At 39.2% G+C, this 23,391-nt stretch overlaps 1 protein-coding gene across 3 annotated transcripts in view; it reads right to left on the reverse strand.

The window, feature by feature from the left end:
• Positions 1–2,947: 2,947 nt before the first annotated feature.
• Positions 2,948–23,391, reverse strand: part of ZGRF1 (zinc finger GRF-type containing 1) — a 64,606-nt gene continuing 44,162 nt past the window's right edge. For 2 of the 3 annotated variants that reach the window (XM_058666946.1, XM_058666945.1), the window contains exons 17-28: positions 22,660–22,803; positions 20,054–20,168; positions 18,242–18,504; positions 15,413–15,572; positions 10,258–10,335; positions 9,917–10,064; positions 7,629–7,756; positions 5,982–6,105; positions 4,671–4,847; positions 4,397–4,531; positions 3,428–3,689; positions 3,034–3,244 (exon numbers count right to left, since the gene is read on the reverse strand). In XM_058666946.1, the coding sequence (XP_058522929.1) occupies positions 3,105–3,244; positions 3,428–3,689; positions 4,397–4,531; positions 4,671–4,847; positions 5,982–6,105; positions 7,629–7,756; positions 9,917–10,064; positions 10,258–10,335; positions 15,413–15,572; positions 18,242–18,504; positions 20,054–20,168; positions 22,660–22,803 (1,874 nt within the window). In that variant the 3' untranslated portion in view covers positions 3,034–3,104. Of the gene's footprint in view, positions 3,245–3,427; positions 3,690–4,396; positions 4,532–4,670; positions 4,848–5,981; positions 6,106–7,628; positions 7,757–9,916; positions 10,065–10,257; positions 10,336–15,412; positions 15,573–18,241; positions 18,505–20,053; positions 20,169–22,659; positions 22,804–23,391 lie in introns of all 3 variants that reach the window. The other variant, XM_058666944.1, reaches the window with a different exon arrangement.

Consider the following 23,391-nt stretch of genomic DNA (forward strand, 5'->3'; position numbering starts at 1 on the left):
TTGCTGGATTTATTTTTCTAACATAAAAGAGATACACAGATGTAGGTTAGTCATTTTTTCATTGGGTAGAAATTTAAGTAAGCATTTCTGCATCTTTTTGTCAAAGGTTTACTATTTATTTACTTATCTGAAAGTCAGAGTTACAGAGGGAATTCATGCATCAGCTGGTTACTTCCCAAATGGCCACAATAGCTGGAGCTGGGCCAGTCTGAAGCCAGGAGCCAGGAGCTTTCCCCTGGTCTACCACATGGGTGTAGGGGCCCAAGGACTTGGCCATCCTCTGCTGCTTTCCCAGGTTGTTGGAGCAAGAGATTCTTAGCTCCCAGCCGTGCACAGTCTCACTTTTAGGGCTCAATGCACAACAAAACACTCTGCAAGCATTTCTTAGATAAGATAAAAAACATTGAGCAGAGATAATAAAATAAGCAAAGATAAAAGAACCCAAGGTAAGAGGAAAAAGAGAAGATTAGGTAAAGGAGGAGAATTCATCTACTTTTGTATTTAGCACCTTAGGGCCCTTCTCCACAGCACGACCCTCAGCACCGGACCAGGAACAGTTCAGCACCTGGCATCACGGGCAATTCAGCACCGGACCAGCAACAACACATCCCTGGGCATCATGGGCAACTCAATAGGGCATGCTTCTTCTCTGGCTATTGGCTGTATATATAATCCTTTACACAAAAGTGGCACTGGGCCAGTTATTCTGGCCCGGTACCTTCTCCCTGATCCATACACACATTCTTTCCCAGGCCCAGCCGAGGGCCCAGATGGAACATGTGCAGGCAGAGGAATCTTATCTTGCATAAACAATCTTGCAAACCCACACCCCCTTCGGTCCTGGCCAGAAACCTAAAGAGAGTGTGTGCAGCATCTCAAATAAAGCAACCTTCCTTGTCCCATTTCTTCCCAGAGTCAACCTACCCCGGAGATCAACTGGGAGAGGAAGTTCTTAACAATTTAACAGCAAAGCATCATGCAGCACTAATTGTCCCCACACAGGGGCATTAGTAGGGAGCTGGATCAGAAGTGAAGCAGCCAGGACTCAAGCTAGCACCCAAAGGTGATGTCGGTGCGGAGGTTTCGTCTGGTACACCACAGCATTTGCCCCACAGATAGGAGGAGAGAGAGAGAGGAAGATATTCCATCTGATGGTTCACTCCCCAAGTGGCTGCAATGGCTGGTGCTGTGCCAATCCGAAGCCAGGAACCAGGAACTTCCTCCTGGTCTCCCACACAGGTGCAGGGTCCCAAGGCTTTGGGCCGTCCTTGACTGCTTTCCCAGGCCACAGGCAGAGATCTGGATTAGAAGCGGGGTTGCCGGAATTAGAACTGGTGCCCATATGGGAACTGGCATGCGCATAGCAAGGACTTTAAACGCTAACCCACTGTGCCAGGCTTACATTTCTGCATCTTTAAAGTAAATATTGAGTAACTTGAGTCACTACATTTTTTGGTTTTTTTGGTTTGTTTGTTTGTTTTAAACTGGTAAAGATAAATACTTTGAAATTAATTATAATCAAGCCCTTGTCATTTTTTCCATACAGGACACACAAATGTTCCTTTATTCAATGTTAATTCAAATGGTTTAAAACTTACACATGTAGGTCTAGAATAGAAACAAAGACAAGATAATCAGTTAATTATACATGAATAGTGTATTTCTCGGTGGTTTTTGTTTCCTTCTGTATAAGTTTGTATATTTTGCAAATTTTCTACAAGAAGAATGTATTATTTTTAATACTTAAAAAGTTTTAACCATTTTTTTAAAGAAGATACATTTATTTTACTTGTAAGTCAGTGTTACAGAGAGAAAGAGGGAAAGACAGGGAGCTCTTTCATCTATTGATTCATTCCCCAAATAGCCGCAATGGCTAGAGCTGGAACGGTCCAAAGCTGGAAGCCAGGAGGTTCTTCTGGGTCACCCATGTGGTACAGGGGCCCAAGGCATTGTGCCATCCTCTGTTACTTTCCTTGGGCATTTGCAAGAAGCTGGATCAGAAGCGGAGCAACATCCCATATGGGATGCTGGTGGAGAATTTGCCTAAATGCCACCATACTAGCCCCTAACATATTTTTCTGTTCATGCCAATGATTTCTGTACAAATAAATGCTCAGGAAAGAGATCATGAAGAAATTAACTGAAACTGGTATCATATTCATTCACTGTTTACTCATCCAATAAATACTAAGCAACTGGGCATGGTACTGAGAACTGGTCACGGCCAAGTGTTAAGAACTGTATCTTCGGGCCCGGCGGCGTGGTCTAGCAGCTAAAGTCCTCGTCTTGAACGCCCCGGGATCCCGTATGGGCACCGGTTCTAATCCCAGCAGCTCCGCTTCCCATCCAGCTCCCTGCTTGTGGCCTGGGAAGGCAGTCGAGGACGGCCCAATGCATTGGGACCCTGCACCCACGTGGGAGACCCGGAGGAGGTTCCTGGTCCCTGGCTTCGGACTGGCGCACACTGGCCGTTGCGGTTCACTTGGGGAGTGAATCATCGGACGGAAGATCCTCCTCTCTGTCTCTCCTCCTCTCTGTATATCCGGCTTTGTAATAAAATAAATAAAATCTTTAAAAAGAAAAAAAAGAACTGTATCTTCAGGCTTGCATTCTTAGTGCTTTCCTTCTTCTCTTTTGTACTTCTTTAAAGTTTTATTGTGAACTTTTTAAAAATTTTAAATGATGGGCTTTATATTTCTTTTTGAAAAGGTTCTGATAGAATTACAGTTCAGAAAGAAGTGTGCTGGCGTAACTGTATAAACATGTACCAATAGTGAGTTTTTGAGAAAAATCACATTGATATTCCCCATGAAGGGTTTCCACTGTGCCATACAAAATTCATTTCATTAGCAAACAGATGTCATACTTCTTAGAAAAAAAATTTATTAGTGAAATTTGATATTGCCTTCACTGAATCTATCTTAATGTACTTTGTGAATCTTAATAATGTATTTTTCGAAGAGCAAGTACTTTAGATTGTGTATTTAGTATGCTTTGTAAATAGCGTAAGTTTTTTAGTACCAATGTTTTGGCATAATACAAAAATATACAATGCAAAATTAATCTGAATTTACATAAATACAAAATACTTATGCCATAACTTATCATGATTGAGATTTTTCATTAAATTTCTCTTTTTCACTCTTCTTCTGTTTTTCTGCTGCTTGTTTTTCAAAATAATCTTTAAGGAGATGGTTCAGGTGTGGTTCACACTGGGTCGCATGTTGCAATCCATCTTTCCTTCCTTAAAAAGATACAAAATACGAAACAACTATTCTTGATTTTAAGTTCATCTTCACATTGTTATGTCAGTCATCACTCCCAGTAGCAAATCCACAGCTGTTCTTGCCTCAAACGCTCTAAACATTAATGCAAACTGGTCTATTTTGACTCAAAATGTGTGAGCAAACCACATCTACTATTTTACCTTCACAATGCTGGATCACACGACTCCATAATCGATTTTTTCTCAAACAGGCTAAGTTCCCCACAATCAACAAATGCCTTCTTCCTCTGGTCAATGCAACATTCATCCGTTTCTCTGAGTCAATGAATCCTACTTGTCTTGTCCTTACGCAGGACAGAATAATGATCTCCTTTTCGGCTCCCTGAAAAGCATCTACTGTGGACACCTGCACCGCTTTAATGTTAGGATGGGCAAAGTCCACTGCGTTGAGTAAATGACACAGCTGCGGAGGAAAAAGACAGGGGTCAGGCAGCACAGGGACTGCGGAGAAATAACATTCTGAGCCTGTTCACTGCAACCATTTTATTTAACTAGCAATGGATAGTTGGTGGTGCTCTTTTCTGACTTGTGTGGGCTTCTCCGGATAGCTTCTAAAATGATAGGTAAGTGACTAGATAACAATTATGAAAAAGTCAAAAGTGATGATTTGTCTATTGCTGAACACCTTGTTTGGAGATGCTAATTCAGAGCTGAGAAATAATCGAATAATGAAACAGAAGAAAAAAACCATTAAAAGGAAAAACTAGTTAGAGGTAATTGGCTCATGTGTACATTAATATGTGGTACCTATCCTTGATCTGCTGATAAAATGTAATAATAATGAAAGAACATTTTGAAGAACACTGATTCAATCCCATCTGTCTCAAAACACAAAGCATACGCCATATTTTCTTCCCTCTAATTTGTTTATTTGCATTTTTGCCCCAACAGCTGTAAGCTGAATTTAATTAAACCTTATTAGGTTTACACTTAATTATACAGGAAAAAGCCAAGCCAAAAGAAATTAGAATGTTTCTTTTTTTATATTAATCATAGTCTGAAAAGTTTTTCATGCACCAACCAAAACTATCAACAAATGTAACATCAAATATTATAACATGTAATTGTGATATTTAATATCTGACAAATATTGTAGTATGTAATACAAACCTTGTACATCTGGGATTTGTATAATGTTATCACCCCAATCATAGAGCCCACTATTCCACTTGCAATCAGTGATTGAATCAGCTTGAGTGTGAAGCTAGCTTCTGCCACATTATGAAAGCTGTTATCTCCTTCAATCTGGAATCAGAAGCAGATTCTAAATTACACTTCCCAGAAAGGGTATATGTAAACCAAGTAAAATCACACAAACAACAACAATAAAATCGAACCAGACACCAAACTATGTTGACTCCCATCAACAGTAATGTCGTTTTACCTGTTCCAGCCCTTTAACATTATAGAAACACAGGGTTGGCAGCCATCCCAATAAAGGGCTCCTCTCTGTGTCTGAAATGCCATTCATAAGGTTTCCTTCATAAAACAGATCATTAGCAATAGCACTGATTGCAGGGTGACAACGGTACTGGGTTCTCAACATAATTGATTTGTGACCCTAAGAAATGTAAATACAGAAAAGCAAGATTTAAAAACAAATTTTTTAGTAGAAACAAAAATGATGCTAAGTTGGATAGTAAAGACACTGCTTTTAGTATAAGGAGATAAATTACTACTAAGATAGAATGCAGCACAAATAAAAAAATGTAACACTGTTTAAAAATATTTACTTTTTATTTATTTGAAAGGCAAATATTAGAAAGAGAGTGAGAGAGATAGGAGACAGGTCTTGCATCTCCTGTTTCACCCCCCCAAATGGCTGCAATGTCTGGGGTACCAACTATGTAAAAGTACATGTACTTGATACATTCATATAGCCTTAAGAGCGGAGGGAGGGCCCGGTGCAATGACCTAGTGGCTAAAGTCCTCGCCTTGAACACACCGGGATCCCATATGGGCACCGGTTCTAATCCCGGCAGCTCCACTTCCCATCCAGCTTCCTGCTTGTGGCCTGGGAAAGCAGTCGAGGACGGACCAAAGCTTTGGGACCCTGCACCTGCTTGGGAGACCAGGAAGGCAGACATATCTCACCAACAAAGATCAGTGAAAACTGTATCTCGTGGATTTTGATACTTTTGCTTTTATTTTCATTTCTTCAAGACAGTTTTTTGGTAAAAAAAAAAAAAAGAGCCTGTCAAACATGAAAAATATCTAGAAATGGGCAGATAATGGCTGGACAACTCTGCACTGTACAACTCTTTCAATCTTGGCTTCATAATGCGGCATTTAAGTCATGGGTTTACATTTACCTAGGGATTGATGCTGTGGCACAGCGGATTAACTTCACCTGCCTATTGTGATAACAGCATCCATATGGGAGTCTGTCTTAAGAGATTGTGCTTCTAAACTAGCTGCCTGAAAATACGCCTGGGAAGACAGCAGAAGATACCCCAAGTATTTGGGTCCATCACCCATGTGGGAGATCTGGATGTTATTACTGCCCTGGTTTACCTGACTCAGCCCTGGCTCCTGTGGGTGGGTATTTGGGGCATGAACCAGTGAAAGGAAGATCTTTCTTTATCTGTGTCTCTCCTTCTCTCTGTCACATTGTCCTTCCAAATAAATAAATTTTAATCAGTCATGAAATATATAATAGGAAATCATAACTCAATATAAATTTAGTAATACATACCATTAAGCAAAGTCGATCAAAAAGAGTTTGTTCCAATCCATTTGCATGAGCTGCCTCAGAACCCTGAATAGTTGGAGGTAACTGTTTAGGATCTCCAACAAGAATCAACTTCTCACACTCAAACCTAAAAGCAGGATTTCAAAATCAAACAAATAAAAATGTTGCACTGATACCATTTATTGCACTTTTCATAACGTATTCCAAAAATTTTGAATCCAATCAAGTATCTGAGAATAGTTAGGCTAAAACCAGTGCTAATAAGTATGCTAAAGACCTTGAAATCTTATACAGTAAAGAATCTCTCATAGAATTTAAGATTTTCCACATAAAACCTAGTAAGTCTCCCCTGCTTCTGCCTGCAATTATTGTAACATGCATTTTTGGAAACATTGATTTTCACAAACCACAAACTCCCAGAATGAGAAAGTTTCTTGGAAGTCTTCTGATTCAAACTGTTATTTTATAGGTAATAGTAGGACATCATGTGGAAAGTCCAAGTTTTGTAGACAAACCTAAAACCTCAAATTTATTGTAGTCTATGGACATGAGAAGCTATTTAATCTCTCCAAGTTTCAGCATTCTAATTGGGGAGATGGCTGTAGGGATTAGATGAAGTATGTAATGTGTTTAGTATATGGTAGGTGCTGTATTTCTCTCCCACTCTCTACCCTGTGCCTTACTGCTCTTCCGTCTCTTGCTCTTGTGAAGGAAAACCAACTCCTTTTGGCATACCAAGGATTATTCTACTTTAAAATACAAAGTTTCTAAATACAGAAACTTTCTAAGCCCCCACAATCCATGACAGCCGGCGGCCTAATCCTCACTGACTGAGAACTACACAAGGCCTGAAGTTCAGACCTAGGTGCCGGACTCCTCCCATTGTCTTTAGGATTGCTCAGAAAGAGAAGCTCCACAAGTACAATGTTTCAATTGGCTGGAGTTTGAAAGCAATATCCATTTTTAAAATGTTTTTCCTTATATACTTTATATTCTTTCATAGCCTACAAAATATTTTCAGAACCTAAACCCCAAAATTATACCAAAATATGGGAAATGAAGGGTATTCTAGAGTAAAGTTCTCAAACTACGACCAAGGAGGAAAGCATCAATCTAGTTGAGAGATCTGTAAAACTGATAAAGCTGAAACACCAGAGCCCCCAAGGTTTAAGGATTCTGTGAACCCAATGCCTACACTGTAATCTAACAAGCTTGATACATTTACTTATAAAAGTTTCTTTATGAATTTTTTTCAAATGTTAGTTTGGGACATGTGTTGTGGCACCATGGGATAAGCCACTGTTTGGGACTCCCACATTCCATATAAGAGAGCCTGGTCCAAGTCCAGGCTATCCTGCCTCTGATCCACCTTCCTGCTAATACACCTGGGAGATGGGAGATGGTAACACAAGTGTCTGAGTCCCTGCCACCGATGTGGAAGAAGCAGACGGACTTCCACATTTGACCCAGCCCTAACTGTTGTAAGCCTTTGCAAAGTGAATCAACAGATTGAAGACTGCTTTTTCTCTTTCCCTACCTCTTTCTTTGTGACTCTGCCTTTCAAATCAGTAAGCATAACTTTTTTAAAAATTATTTTACTTCTTAGAATGCTGAGATTTTCTAGTTTGGAGAAACAATCTTTCACGTTACCTTGCAATGGGAAGGAGAGAAGCTGGTTCAGTGATCTGACTACACTCATCAAGCACAACCACAGGAAACTTCAGATCATTCATACATGGGAATGGGCAGGCTGCACATGTAATCCCAACCACTCGAACCTTTGTTACAACAAAAAGGCTATTAATTAACAAGTATTAAAAATATATATATTTACCAAAGAAACTACAGGCTAAAATCAGAAATTGAGCTACACTTAATTTCCCTCAGATAGCAAGGATCACTTTATTACTTTCATTATCTCCACAAAAAAAATGGAAATCATAAAATATAGGTTACTTAAACCATCAGTACACCAATAAGAAAAAATTTAAGGCACAATTTGATATTCAGAAGAAAGATTCTGAGACTTTACAAATAGAAGGATGACCTGTACCGTTTACCATCTAGATGAATCTGAATAAATACTATATGTATTCCAGAACACAACCAATGTTCTCCATAGAAACCCTGATTTTGACAATGAAAGGTCCTATGCTTACCCTTTACATTCACTAATATTTTAAATTATTTAACAAGGCCAAGATGGAAAACTAATTCCAAATAGCAAATTAAAATATACTTGCGCCCGGCGGCGTGGCCTAGCGGCTAAAGTCCTCGCCTTGAAAGCCCCGGGATCCCATATGGGCGCCGGTTCTAATCCCGGCAGCTCCACTTCCCATCCAGCTCCCTGCTTGTGGCCTGGGAAAGCAGCTGAGGACGGCCCAAAGATTTGGGACCCTGCACCTACGTGGGAGACCAGGAAGAGGTTCCTGGTTCCCGGCATCAGATCGGCGCGCACCGGCCGTTGCGGCTCACTTGGGGAGTGAAACATTGGATGGAAGATTTTCCTCTCTGTCTCTCCTCCTCTCTGTATATCTGACTTTGTAATAAAATAAATAAATCTTTAAAAAAATATATATACTTGCAGCCTTTAATAAATCTGAACCTTAGTCTTAAATATTACAGCAGAATGATATTCTTAAGGCAAAAGGAATGATACAAGCCATTAGTTAATCTAAATATAAACAAAAGGAAAACAAATTTTTAAATTGAGTACGGTCACTGTCTCGCAGCTGCTTTGCTACACACACATCTGTGTGTACATGTATAAGGTGTGTACAATTCTGTTAAATTACATTATTTCAGCAATAGCTTATCAATACAGGCCCCCACGTAGGTTCCTATCACTAAATTTCTCGGAGAGATGTCGATGTTTCCCATGAAACAACAACTCTTTTCCTTCACCCTCCTTTGTTTTCCCCATACTCTCCTCCCTTCAGAGGAGGTTATTAATTCTTCTTTTTTCTTTGCTTTACCAGCTGATGCCCAGGCTGTTCCATATCAGAACTTAGTAACGGGCAGGGTGCTTACTTGTCCACCGCGGTCAGTCTTGACTCTGGATACCCAAAAGCCAGTATTTGTGTCTTCTGAATTTTTGGACACAGACAAAACTTGAGAGGCATGGCTCTCTAGCAAAGTATTAAAGACAAATTCAGCTTTCATATTTTGTCCAGGATCAGACATTTTCTTCCTTTTTTTTTTTTCTGAGAACACAACTAACTTAATTTAACTGCCTAAGAATCTATTACAAGTTCTTCACTCTTCTCTTTAGGCTGATAAAATATATGCAAATAAAAAGATGGAGAAAGGATGAATCCAACATGGTGAATCGGATCTGCTCACAAATTTGAAGAACACTTCACAGCACACATAAAACACGCACTGGGTAGCTAAGGACACATATGCAAATATCTATTTAAACCCGAGCTATCACATCCGTTTCTTTTATTTAAAGAAAACATTCTTGTCATCGACAGAAATGAAGGGAATCTGAGGGCAGGCATTTGGTACATCAGTTAATATGCTGCTTGGGGAGGCCTGGATTTGATTTCCAGCTCCTGTGTGTTCTGGGAGGGAGCAGGTGATAGCTGAGGTGTTTTCGTCCTTGCCACCTAAACGAGACTCACACAGAGCCTTCAGGCTGCTGCTGCCAGCCTGGCCCAGCCTTGGCAGTTGTGGGCATCAGGAGAGTCAACTAGCAGATAAAAGGTCTCCCTTTGTCTGCCTTGTTTTCTGTCTCTATTTCTTTCAAGTAAATGAAAAAGAAACTACACTAAAAAAAAAAATCTAAACAGAACATCAAAATGGAATTAAAAGACAGGTCTTGTGGAGCTGAGCAAACTGAAACCCTTGCAGTTTTTTTGTAATATACATCTTGCATGAAGATACCTTTCCTATAGGTACAAACCAAGACTCATACTGAAGCTACTTTGTCTTACCTGCTTCAGCAGCTTCCTATTGGTGCCCAGTTTGTGCTGCTCAATACTTTTTCTCACATACACTTTTTCCACAGGAGTCAGGTCTTCTTTCATTAGTGCAAGTAGTTCTTTTAATTGTTCATTTTCATTTTCTGAGCCAGCATGCAAGCTAAAAAAAATTGTATAAAATAATACACCTCTTCATTACATTTTTCATGTATAAAGAAAAGCAAAAGCGCATTTTCAAAGTTAACAAAGTATAAGAACAGGGTTTCTTTACTTCAAAAGACAAAGTCTAGATAATAGTTACATAAAATTATCACATTTGCCTGAACATTCTGTGAAATGATTAAAACTCTTACCTGTAAGGTAAAATTGGCTTGGCAATCTTCCTAATACTCCCAACACGGACAAACTTTTCGAATCCAAGATCAAGAAGTCTTTAAAGACAATAAAAAATAGGTTCTGATGAGTTAGAAAACTGAATAGGAAACCAAGTTTCCATAATATTTATGCCATTAAAGTTAATTTTATAAAACAGTATTTGGGGTTAAGGTATTCAATCTGAAATACCAAAACTCAAACTAAATGAAGTGCAATTTAAAGATTTCTTTTGTACTTACGTTATGTATTCCAGAAAGCATCTTTCAACATTATTCTTACAGTGAGGGCTCACTAAGTGTTCATAAAATAGTGATGCTAGCATTTATCATGAATAAAAATGTCAATAAGCACTGTTGGAGGCATCAAGTAGAGAAAAGAAGGGGAAGGCTCATTTCATCACATCCTAACCCTTTAGGCTTTTAGAAATTTTCGATGACAGTATCGTCTGTGCATGGAATTCACATCATGAGGTCCATCAGCATCTGTGTGTAGCCTTGGACATTTTTTTTTTTTTTTTTAAAGATTTATTTTATTTTTATTACAAAGTCAGATACACTGAGAGGAGGAGAGATAGAGAGGAAGTGGAGCTGCCGGGATTAGAACCAGCGGCCATATGGGATCAAGGCGAGGACCTTAGCCACTAGGCCACGCTGCCGAGCCCGCCTTGGACATTTTTAAAGCTATAATTAGAAGATAATTTGACGCTGGAAAAATATTTATCTTGGTAACCCTAGGATGCTGGTACTAAAGTAGGTTTAGTTATGCAAAGTAAGGGATCCAGGAAAGAATTACCAGAGAAACAATTAAAAATAAGATTCTACATGAGGGGACAGCATTGTGAGGCAACAGGTAAAGCTGCCTCCTGAGACACTGAGTTCCCATATGGAGGTTCGTGTCCCAGCTGCTCCACTTCTAATTTAGTTGCAAGTTAAATGTCTGGGAAAGCATGGAAGATGGCCCAAGTGTAGTTACCTGCTATCTATATGGGAGATATGGATGAAGCTCCTTGCTCCTGCCTTTAACTTGGCCCAGCTCCAATCATTACAGCCAGCGGGAGAGTGAGCCAGTTGATGGAAGATCTCACACTGTGTCTCCCCCTCTCTATGATTCTGACTTTCAGATAAATAAATAAATCTAGATCTTCATTCTTTGGGACTATAGACAACAGCTATAAGCAATTATCTAAGGAAAGATAACCATTTCAGCCATGTGACATATTGAACTCTTCATTATGGCAGTAAGCCTTTGACTATAACAGAAATTACAAATATTACAGAAAAAATTAAGAGAGAAAAAGAAAAGCAGAAAGGGAGAAGGAAGTATTATATTAGAATTCTAGGAACTACACTGAATCTGTTCCTTTTGCATTAATAATTCAATAACACACCAAAATATGGTAAAAAAAAAAAAAAAAAAAGAACCAGCAACAATCGTACAATCTTAAGCATAGAAAGCCAAAACACATTCCCTGAGTATGAAAAATTGAGATCAACTATTAAACACATTCTATGCACAAGAAAGCTCTCAATCAACTAAAATGTTTAAATTGTGTAAAATAAAAATGCCCTAAAAACATAAAAGTATAAAAAACAACAGATATCATATACTTATGCTAAAATTTATTATGAAGAGCCTAGTTATACATAGTATTTCATTTAAAAGTTACTACAGCTTTGGGCCTGGTGTGGTCACGTAGTGGCTAAAGTACTCGGCTTGCAAGCGCCAGCATCCTCTATACCGGTTCTAATCCTGGCAGCCCTGCCTCCCACCCAGCTCCTTGCTTGTGGCCTGTGAAAGCAGTAGAGGATGGCCCAAGGTCTTGCGATCTTGAACCCACCAGTGTGGGAAACCCGGAAGAAGCTCCAGACTCCTGGCTTCGGATCGATCGGCTCAGCTCTGGCAATTGTGGCCACTTGAGGAGTGAATCAGTGAACGAAAATCTTCCTCTCTATCTCTCCTCTGTATATCTGACTTTCAAATAAAAAAAATCTTATAAAAAGTTACTACAGCTTTGCATGGTATGTCATCCTAAAGATAGGATGAAGCCACATAAATAATAGAGAATCAGCCAACACTCAAATCAGGTCAGCCTTCCCATCAACAGAGGACACAGTTATTGCTCTATTTTTACTGCTCCACTCTAGGTTACGCTCTGTGAGGAAGAAGTCCTCTCTTACCCTTGTACCTTACGTACCTACATAGCTTATAGCTCTAGTCTATGTCAGGAACAGAACTGGAGCTCACTGAATTTCCAGTTCTCTGAAACATTTTTCATTAGCTCAAAATAGGAATTTAAAGAGCTGGGAAATGGAGAAACTACACATTTCCAAAAACATTTTCCAAAATAATTCTGAATTTACTTAGCATGAATACATGAACAGACTTGAGTTTTTGCGTTTTTTTTTTTTTTTATTATCTTTCACAGGGCTCAGTGCAGTAGCCTAGTGGCTAAAGACCTTGCCTTGAACACGCCAGGATCCCATATGGGCACTGGCTTGAATTCCGGAGGCCCCACTTCCCTTCCAGCTCCCTGCTTGTGGCTTGGGAGAGCAGTCGAGGACGGCCCAAAGCTTTGGGACCCTGCACCCGCTTGGGAGACCCAGAAGCGGTTCCAGGCTCTTGGATTCGGATCAGCACAGCTCTGGCTTTTGTGGCTGCTTGGGGAATGAATCAACAGATGGAAGATCTTCTTCTCTGTCTCTCCTCCGCTCCCTATATCTGACTTTCCAATAAAAATAAAATAAATATTTAAAGAAATTAACCTCCATGATACAGTTTTGTAGGTATAGGGATTCTCTGCTTTCCTTCCCCTTTCTCCCTCCTCACTTTCCTCAATAACATTATTACAGCAGTATAGTCCTTTAATAACACAAAAGTTTAATATTCTGCTACTATTTATTTTACTTGAAAGTCATACCCCAGATACAGGAAAAAAATGATATCAGTGTGTAAACAATGGTATTACCCACTTTGCTGTAGCCCTTGACCCTTTATATTCTAAGCAACTAAGTAAAATGATTTAAAAATGATAATAAAAAATAATAAAATATGAAAAAAAGAAAGAGTTACAGAGAGAGAGAGAGAGAGAGAGAGAGAGAGAGAGAGAGAGGGAGAGGTTGGAGAGAAAGAAAGCACCCTAGCACCTGCTGATTCAATCCCCAAATGGCTGTTAACAGCCAGACCTGGATAGGTCTGAAGCCAGGAGCCAGGGGAATCCCTATACCTACAAAACTGTATCATGGAACATAATTTCTTTAAACATTTAGGCAAATTAACAGGGAGCTAGATCAGAGGTAGAGCAGCCACAACTTAAAACAGCACCTGAATGGGATACCAGTATCCTAGATAGAAGCTTAACTGACGACAGCTCTAGCCGCTGTATTTTATTTCTTTACCAGTTTTAGTGCACATATCTTTTTTTCTATTTTTAAAAAAGATTTATTTTATTATTATTGGAAAGTCAGATTTACAGAGAGAAGGAGAGAAAGAAAGCTCTTCCGTCCACTGGTTCTCCCCACCCCAGTGGTTGCAATGGCCATAGCTGAGCCCATCCGAAGCCAGAGGATATGCTAATTTGCCTTGGAAAGCAGCAGCAGATGGTCCAAGTGCTTGGGCGCCTGTTTCCAAGGGACAGACCCAGATGAAGCTGCTGGTTCCCGGCTCGGCCTGGCCCAACCCATATTGTTGTGGCCATTTGGAGAGTGAATCAAAAAATGGAAGACTTTCTCTGTCTGTCTCTCCCTCTGTAATTCTACCTTTCAAGTAAATAAATAAATCTTTAAAAGAAATAAATTATAATCTGTATAATTTGCATATTTTCTACCATAAGCATTAACTTTTGCGGCTATAAATGCACAGACTTATTAATAATGAATTATTTCTCCTAATTAATCTTCGCCTTTTACGGTGAAATTCAAGTCATTAGATACTGGAATAATGTTAAAATATTAAACAATATTTTCTTTGAATTTTTAATAAAATCTTATACAATGACAAAATTTCTATACTTTCTTTGGGTCCCTCTTACTCAAACACAAAACCTAATTCATTTAAATTGGTCAGATATGTAAATACAGTGTGTACACAAGGGCAAAAGAGCAAGAGACTGATCTGTAACAATTACTAGTTATGGGGTTTGATTGTGGCCTACTTCTAATATATGAGATCCAAGACTCTCTACTCAGAGATAAAAAGGCTTTTATTCATCGCACATGCTGTAGCAAAATGCACCACAGAGTACACTGTATTTCCTTGGCCCCACCAAATCCCTTAGTGAGGTGTAGAGGTCTCAGTTTCTGTCTGCATATATGATAGTTGAGCTACAGGACAGTAACCCTGAGGTTGGAGGCTCACTACTTTTATAAGAAGCAATAGCCAAGCTTGCTCTTTATCTTAAAGTGGTATATTACCCTACCGAAACTGCCTCCTGAAAATGATCCTAAGAAATATCTTAGTTAAGTGCTCAAGACCTCCTTCTTTGCCAACCAGCAGGGATCCATGGCAGAACGCCTACCCCAACAAGTATACTCTGAGCCCTAAGTGTTCCTAAAGGAACTTGGATTTTTATGCTAATATCCTGTCTTTATCCCAGAATTGTTAGGTTTATTCTATTTACAAACTAACAAGTCAGCCTATTACTATTTCATAGATGGGTCAGAAACAAAGGCCTTCCGGGCCCAGTGGCGTGGCCTAGCAGCTAAAGTCCTTGCCTTGAACGCCCCGGGGATCCCATATGGGCACCGGTTCTAATCCCGGCAGCTCCACTTTCCATCCAGCTCCCTGCTTGTGGCCTGGGAAAGCAGTCGAGGACGGCCCAATGCATTAGCACCCTGCACCCGCGTGGGAGACCTGGAAGACGTTCCTGGTTCCTGGCTTCGGATCGGCGCGCACCGGCCGTTGCAGCTCACTTGGGGAGTGAATCATTGGACGGAAGATCTTCCTCTCTGTCTCTCCTCCTCTCTGTATATCTGACTTTGTAATAAAAAATAAATAAGTCTTTAAAAAAAAAAAAAAAGAAAGGCCTTCCGTTCTTAGCAAACTCAGCAACAAAGTGCATTGATAGGACATGTGCCAGACTGCCTCTTTCAAAAATACCTAAAACATTAACTACTTAAATACCTTTATGATACCTACCCAAGAAGTACTCTGTCAACAGCTACATTGGTAGAGGAAGAAATCAAAAGTTTCCATGGTCTTGCATTTCCAACTGTAGGAATTTCACTCTTTTCAAACAGCTGTACAAAGAACAAAATTACCACTGCCAGCAAATAACTCTTGCCTGCTCCAAAGACACCTAATTATTTTAAAGGAAAGGGAGAAACAAAGACAGTATCAATTTAAAAGTTTCAGAAAGCCCAGTTTCAGGGCTACTGTGATGATTAATTTTAGTTGTCAACTTGAAGAAGTTAATGAATACTTAGAAACCTAGAACAGCATTATTTTGGAGTGTGTCAGTACAGAGGGTATTTCCAGAGAAGTTTAGCATGCACTAAGTGAGCGAGATCCACCTTCCGTGTAAGTGGATGCCCAGTCAGCCAGGGCCTAAGAATAACAAATATAAAACGTGAGTTGAAACCTCCCCTCTACCTTATCACGTCACTATGAGAGCTGGGACACAGCTGGCTCCTACGTTGGACATCAGAAGTCCAACCTCTCCTGCCTTTGGACTCCAGGATTTACACTTGTGACTCCTAAGATTCTGAGGCTTTCAGCTAGGGACAACGAGTTACACCACTGGTTCTGAGATCTTTGAACTTGAAGTGAACTATTCTTCTACCATCTGTTTCTCTCTAACCTGCAGACAACCTGTTGTGGGACTTCTCAGTCTGCTAATTGCAAAAGCCAATTCCCTAATAAACCCCCTACTATCTGCTATATACATATTCTATTATCTGTAGAGAAAACTATTACTTCTATCTACTTCCTTCTATTCATTTAATTAATTTATAAAAATTGAGTGTTCACTATATGAATAAAGAATAAATATAAAATAACCAAAATATCTCTTTCAGGAGACCATAGTCTACTTAATATATGTAAAGGATTGTTGATAACTTAATATTATGAGTCACAGTGTTAGAAGGACAAACAAGGAAGACTTTCTGCTTTGCTGGAAATGGGAATGCTTTCTGAAAGTAACAAAGCACAGAACAAACTCATGCCATCTTTGTCTCTCAGATATCTGGACTGCTTACACGAAGGATCATTCTAGATAGAGGTGTGACTAAGTATGCAGCTGTTAAGAGAACCTGAACAATTTCTACGGGGCCTACAGCAAATAGGTCAGAAATGAAGTAACTAGGAACCATCACACGATTTCATAAGAGTTCTGCTTGCCAATTCATAACTGCTGAACTATCAAGACCACCTGAGCAAGACCTTCGGAGCAAGCACCACATCCGGGACCTGGGTTGGGTGGGAGACTGAGTGGGGTTTCTCCCTTAAAATCCCCTTTTACATCAGATATATGAAGGAAACAACAACAAAAAAAATCCAATAAATAAATAAATAAAAAGAGTTCTGCTTGCTATTTCTCCAAGTCTAAATTTTATCTTAAAAAGGCCATATCATTGAAGGATTTGGGGCAGTGGGGTTTAGATTATGTTTTAGAAAGATTACTTGAGACAAAACATGGAGAAAGTTACAATTAAAGGCAAATCAACAAGAAAGTTATATGACATAATCATAATAATCAATATGAAATTTACTGTTTGACAGGCATTGCTGTAAGTCCTTTACCTATGTACACTTACCTAATCCTCCAATCTACTGAGGTAAATGCTGTTATTTCCATTTTACAGAAAAGGAAATTAAAGCCAAGATGTAAGTAATCTATCCAAAATCATATGGCTACTCTTGTTTATCTCCCTCTCTCTGTTGCTCCACCGTTCATAAGAAAGAACAGAAGAAGAACAAGAAGAACGAGACAGAATCACTTCATCTTAGGAGAAAGAATAATCAAGTATCTAGTTTGATCTGCAACGTGGATATGATACAAACCATCAAAATATGGAAACACCCAAGATCTACTTTGCGCTGAAGGTCTGTCCAAGAAAATGAGCTACAGAGGTAACAGAATCCAGACAGAATACTAACTGTGAACAGGAAAAACTGGCACAGCACCGGGAGAGGTAAGAACAGGTCTATACTTCACAAGCTGGAGCAAGCACTACACTGGCAGGAGCTTCTGTGAATAACTCCACTTCCTGTTTTAGAAGCAGGATCCATTTTAGAGAGGGAAAGAAGGGACTGTGAGAATAACAATGGTTTACAATAATACTGTTGAGGTTGGGAGAACAAGCTGACTAGCACTCACACACTGCTCTGTTGAAGTCTACTCTTATTAATGGAATACAATGTATTCTAGATCATACTGAGTGCTTCAATAATAAGAGTAAAATGCCATGCATTCATCAGATACTCTAGAATTCTTCTTACTAGGGCACTGAATTCTACCATATTTTAACAGTTTAGTAAAGTGGATTCTGGGTTCACATTAAAAAAAAAAACTCCTTAGAATTGTTCTGGAAACCTGTCTATGAAATTACATAGGTTGGGTCCGGCGGCGTGGCCTAGCGGTTAAAGTCCTCGCCTTGAACACCCCGGGATCCCATATGGGTGCCATTTCTAATCCTGGCAGCTCCACTTCCCATCCAGCTCCCTGCTTGTGACCTGGGAAAGCAGTCGAGGACGGCCCAAGGTCTTGGGACCCTGCACCCATGTGGGAGACCTGGAAGACGTTCCTGGTTCCCGGCTTCGGCACAGCACCGGCCGTTGTGGTCACTTGGGAAGTGAATCATCGGATGGAAGAGCTTCCTCTCTGTCTCTCCTCCTCTCTGCATATCTGACTTTGTAATAAAAATAAATAAATATTTTAAAAAAAAAGAAATTACATAGGACCATAATAAGCTACAAAAGCTTACATAAAAGTATATTGGCCAGAATTGCTTTTTTGCTTCTTACCATGTATGATCGTGATAGGAAGGGTATGACTCCTCACTTCCTTCACTTCTTCAAGAATTTCGTGGGAAGACATCATCTGAGCTATTTGAAGTAGAGCTGTTGCTTGATCCTCATTTAATCTGTGTACCTGAATTAACTCATGAGCTAACTGCAATGTTGCTCCTTGGCTGAGTAATTCAAATTTTGTGTTGATACCTGCAAAGGCTGGTGGGATAAATCTTCTCTTATTGATTCTCTTGTTGCTGACTGTGGTTGATGGAGACCTAGTAACAACACAGCAAATAAAATCAAAGAAAACTTTGAGATTTTCTAAATATGTGACTCAGATCTATTCATAACTTCGGCTTTATACAAATTTTATTATAGGAACAAATGCCAGTGTAAAGAGATAGTTATTTGTTCAAAATCTATTATGGGCTGGCATAATGTCAAGCATTTTATATATACATTGATGTAATATTCATAGTAATACTAGGAAAAATTGAAAATAGAAATTATAATTTCTCCCCCAAAACTAAACCATAATTAAGAAGTTGTCTGGGGCCAGGGCTGTAGTACAGGATGCTAAGCTAGCAACTGCAGCGCTGGCACCCCACATGGGTGTCAGTTCAGGTCCCAGCTGCTCAACTTTGCATTCAGCTAACTGTGGCCTGGGAAGGCAATGGAGAACAGCTCAAATCCTTGCGCCCCTGCACCCATGTGGGAGCATATGGATGAAGCTCCTGGCTCCTGGCTCTGTCTGGCCTATCACTGGTTATTGAGGTCATTTGAGGAGTGAACCTGCAAGGGAAGATGTTTCTTTCCCTGCCTCTACCTTTTTCTCTGTAATTCTATCAGACAAAATCAACATTTTAAAAAAAGTAGATTAAGAATAATCAGCATAGCCTTTATTTCAGGGAAAGTACAATAAATACACTGTTTTATTTCCACTGGTATAAAGATAAAACCAATGTCAAGCTGGATAAACATATAATAGAATCAAATTATTTAAACTATAATTTCACTGTGCTGAAATATATAACATTCGAAATTGAAAATATGGTTTTTTCTATCATTTATTATCCTCAATGCACTACTACTTGCCATGTTTAAAAAAAGGATTTGGTGTTTAAGAAATTAGAAATAAGATGCAGGCATTGTGGCACAGCTGGTTAAAAGCAATGACAACATCCCAGTTTAGAATGAATGTTAGTTCCAACCTAGCTGCTCTACTGCTAATCCAGCTTTTCCTGCTACATGTACCTGGGAAGGCAGCAGATGACGGCTCAAGCACGGGGGCCCCTTCCACCCCATGGCAGGGGAACTTGGAAGTATTTCCTAGCTGTTGGCTTTGGCTTGGCCCAACCCTGGCTGCTGCAGCATTTTGGAAGTAAATCAGCAGACAGATATTTCTTTCTCTCTCTGGTACTTGGCTTTTCATAGAAGTAAGTAATTTTTAAAAAAGAAATTAAAAGTAAGATACAGGCAATTTCAAGAATATAATTGGCATTAATAAATACAATGAATTTAAGATAAAATTTTCTATCAGTGTTAAATATTATAAAGTATAAAAAGTCAGATGGATGAAACAATAAAGTCAACACTGAAATAATCATTTAAGAAATATCTCTTGATAAATGAAAAAAATTTGAGGTAACGCTTGAGTCCAAACCATAACAAAACAAATGAGCAGGAGGATTAATGTCAGGATGAAAATTTTCCTTTCTTAACTACTGACATAGTGATCTCATAGTCTAAAAAGATAATTATCTCATTGCAAAATCTTTGTACTGTAATTACATATTCATATTCACTTGCATTTACATAACTTACATTGTTAACAGGTACTGAGATATAGGAAGAGTAGCTGGATTGAAGTAGTCCTGAATGTTTTTCAGAGTGGTCAGCTCAGTACTAGCATTACAAACCAGTAATGCATGGACCATAACTGTGGAAAGGATGCAGAAAATTCATTGAATGTAAGTACAATGGACAATAAAAATCCTGCCTCACATGTCCATATATGTCAGATCAGAATTGAACTAGTGAATTAGTCACATGACATGAACATATAAGTAAGTGCAGAGGTCTTCAAACTTCTAGCCATCAACTACTCTCCTACTTGCTCAACCATTTTACTGAAGAGTACCTGTAAGTTGTACAACTTAACTCAGATTTGAACTTTCAAATACAGGCTGGCTTCCAGGAACCACAGATACCAAAACCTGTAGATACTTTTCTCCCTTGTATACAGCAGCATAGCATTTGCCTATAGCCAAAGTACATCTCTAGATTATTTATAATACCAAAATACCATGTAAATAATGTATAAACAGGTATTACTCTGATTAGTTTAGGGAGCAATAATGAGGAAAAAGCTCTGTGTACGTTGAGTCAACGCAGTATTATTTTCTGTTTTTCATTAGGAAACAGATGCAGAACCCATGGGTAAGGAAAACCAACTCTTACCATCAAAGGAATAAGAACAACATTTTTGAGAAAATGCATAGTAGTTTCCTTTACTCAGCACAGCATTTGTGCTGCATAATGGTACTTGGGTAATTTTCATTTTCTTGTATTTTTTACATTATTTTAATAGAAGTATTAGCAAAATTACAAAGAAAATAATAATGATAGAAATACCATCAATATGAAAAGATTCACATAAAAAATGACAAATGACAAGCCTGGGCAGCTTTCTGCTATAGCATATAAAGTTGCTATCTGCTCTGCCGGCATCCCATATTAGTGCCAGTTCAAGTCCTGGCTACTCACTCCACTCTGCTCCAGCTCCCTGCTGTGCTCTTGGGAAGGCAGTAGAGGGCAGCACAATTGTTTGTGTCCCTACACCCACGTGGGAGACCCAGAAGTTCTGGGCTCTTGGCTTTGGCCTGATCAGCCCTGGGTCACTGTGACCCTTTGGGGAAGGAGCCAACAGATGAAGATCTCTCCCTTTCTCTTTCCCTCTCTACCTCTGTATAACTCTTCATTAGAAACAAATAAATAAATGTTTTATATATATACAGTGACAAATATTTACTGAATTAGGCTCTTATTGGACTTTTAAGATTGGCTGATTCATTACATTCAGCTAAGAAAGAAAGAAAATTTAAAAAGTAAAAACATGCAAAAATGCTATAAATGTCATGAAATATTAACACCCAATGCTTAGTTAGGTATGGATTAAATTTAATCATCAAAAATAATCCCAGGGATTAAAACAGACAGGGAAATTTATAGACCCATAGAAGTAAAACAAATTCAGCTTACTAAAGTTTTTAATTAAAAGAAAAACAGGGGACCCGGCGCAGTGGCCTAGCGGCTAAAGTCCTCACTTTGAACGTGCCAGGATCCCATATGGGTGCCAGTTCTAATGCCTGAAGCCCCACTTCGCATCCAGCTCCCTGCTTATAGCCTGAGAAAGCAGTCAAGGACAGCCCAAAGCCTTGGGATGCTGCGCCTATGTTGGAGACCCGGAGGAAGTTTCTGGCTCCTGGCTTTGGGCCATTGTGGTCACTTGGGGAGTGATTCAGTGGACAGAAGATCAGATCTTCCTCTCTGTCTCTCCTCCTATCTGCATATCTGACTTTCCAATAAAAATAAGTAAATCTTAAAAAAAAACACTGTGTTTAAAGAAAAAAAGAAAAAGAAAAGAAAAATAGGAACAAATGTGGTGGCCTTGCACCATGCCTTGCACATGTAGGGATCCCATATGGACACCGGTTCTAGTCTAGCAGCCCTACTTCCCATCCAGCTTTCTGCTTGTGACCTGGTATAGCAATTGAGTATGGCCCAAGGCCTTTGAACCCTGCACGGGCAGGGGACACTCAGAGCAGACTCCAGGCTCCTGGCTTTGCATTGGCTCATCTTTGACCACTGCGGCCACTTGGGGAGTGAAACAGCAGATGGAAGATCTTCCTCTGTCTCTCCTCCTCTCTGTATATCTGACTTTACAATAAAAATAAATAAATCTTAAAAGACAAAAAAAGCTGTTACTGTCTTACTAATCATACTAGGTCTACTCAACCTTAAAAAGTCTTTAAGACCTTCTTAATGTGAATGTAAACTGCCTATTGACTATACAACAAATTAAGAGAAATAGAACTGGATATAAGAAACTTTGAGAAATTTCTCATTTTATGTCTATACTGTATTAGACATAATATAGGAATAATATTTAAAACATAATATAAAATATATAAATCTAATAAATGTTTGTATTTTTAAAAATCAGATACATAATTATGTAAAATTCAATTCTAACAAAAACATATGTGGTAGTTCAGGATTTTATTATACTGTCAGTCTCAGGGACCTGAATTCCTGCTGGGTTTAATCCAATAATCTCACACACAAAATTCTTGCTGAAAATGCATCCCAATGTGCATCATTTAAAATTTTTTTCAATACAAATTAAAATGGACGTTGGTAATACTTACTGTTAGTGGGCCAATTAGAAGGGAAATAGCCTTTCAAAGGCAATAGCTCAACTTCCTTGAGAGATGATGGTCCAAAAAAAGCACTACACGCAATGAAAGTATCCTGCTCAAAGTCTAGGGTTTTGGAAACTACCCAAAGATCATCTACAAAGACAAAATTTTTTTTCCAGCTTTATTGAGGTATGAGTGACCAAAAAAAAAAGCATATTTATGAGTAAGGTATAAAGCATGGTGCTTTTAAAAATATTTATTCACAGTCATGATGAAACTATTACACTTAGCAATCAACAGCATGGGTTAAAAAAAAAAACACTAAAAATCCATTAGACTGCTACATATCTTCCACAGGACAGAAACTAAAGTAATCTGTTATATAATAGATCACAAATACAGTCTCAATTTTTTTTTTACCCAGATACAAAGATTAACTAAAGCAAATCTTTTTAGCAGTAAGCCCCTGCCACCACTGTGCTTGACTGAATTTAAAAATCTGTTGTAGGGCCCGGCGGCGTGGCCTAGCAGCTAAAGTCCTCGCCTTGAATGCCCCGGGATCCCATATGGGAGCCAGTTCTAATCCCGGCAGCTCCACTTCCCATCCAGCTCCCTGCTTGTGGCCTGGGAAGGCAGTCGAGGACGGCCCAATGCATTGGGACCCTGCACCCGTGTGGGAGACCCGGAAGAGGTTCCTGGTTCCCGGCTCCAGATAGATGCAGCACCCCGATGCAGCTCACT

Source organism: Ochotona princeps, chromosome 7 (assembly GCF_030435755.1).
Source record: "Ochotona princeps isolate mOchPri1 chromosome 7, mOchPri1.hap1, whole genome shotgun sequence".
In the NCBI taxonomy this organism is placed as follows: domain Eukaryota; kingdom Metazoa; phylum Chordata; class Mammalia; order Lagomorpha; family Ochotonidae; genus Ochotona; species Ochotona princeps.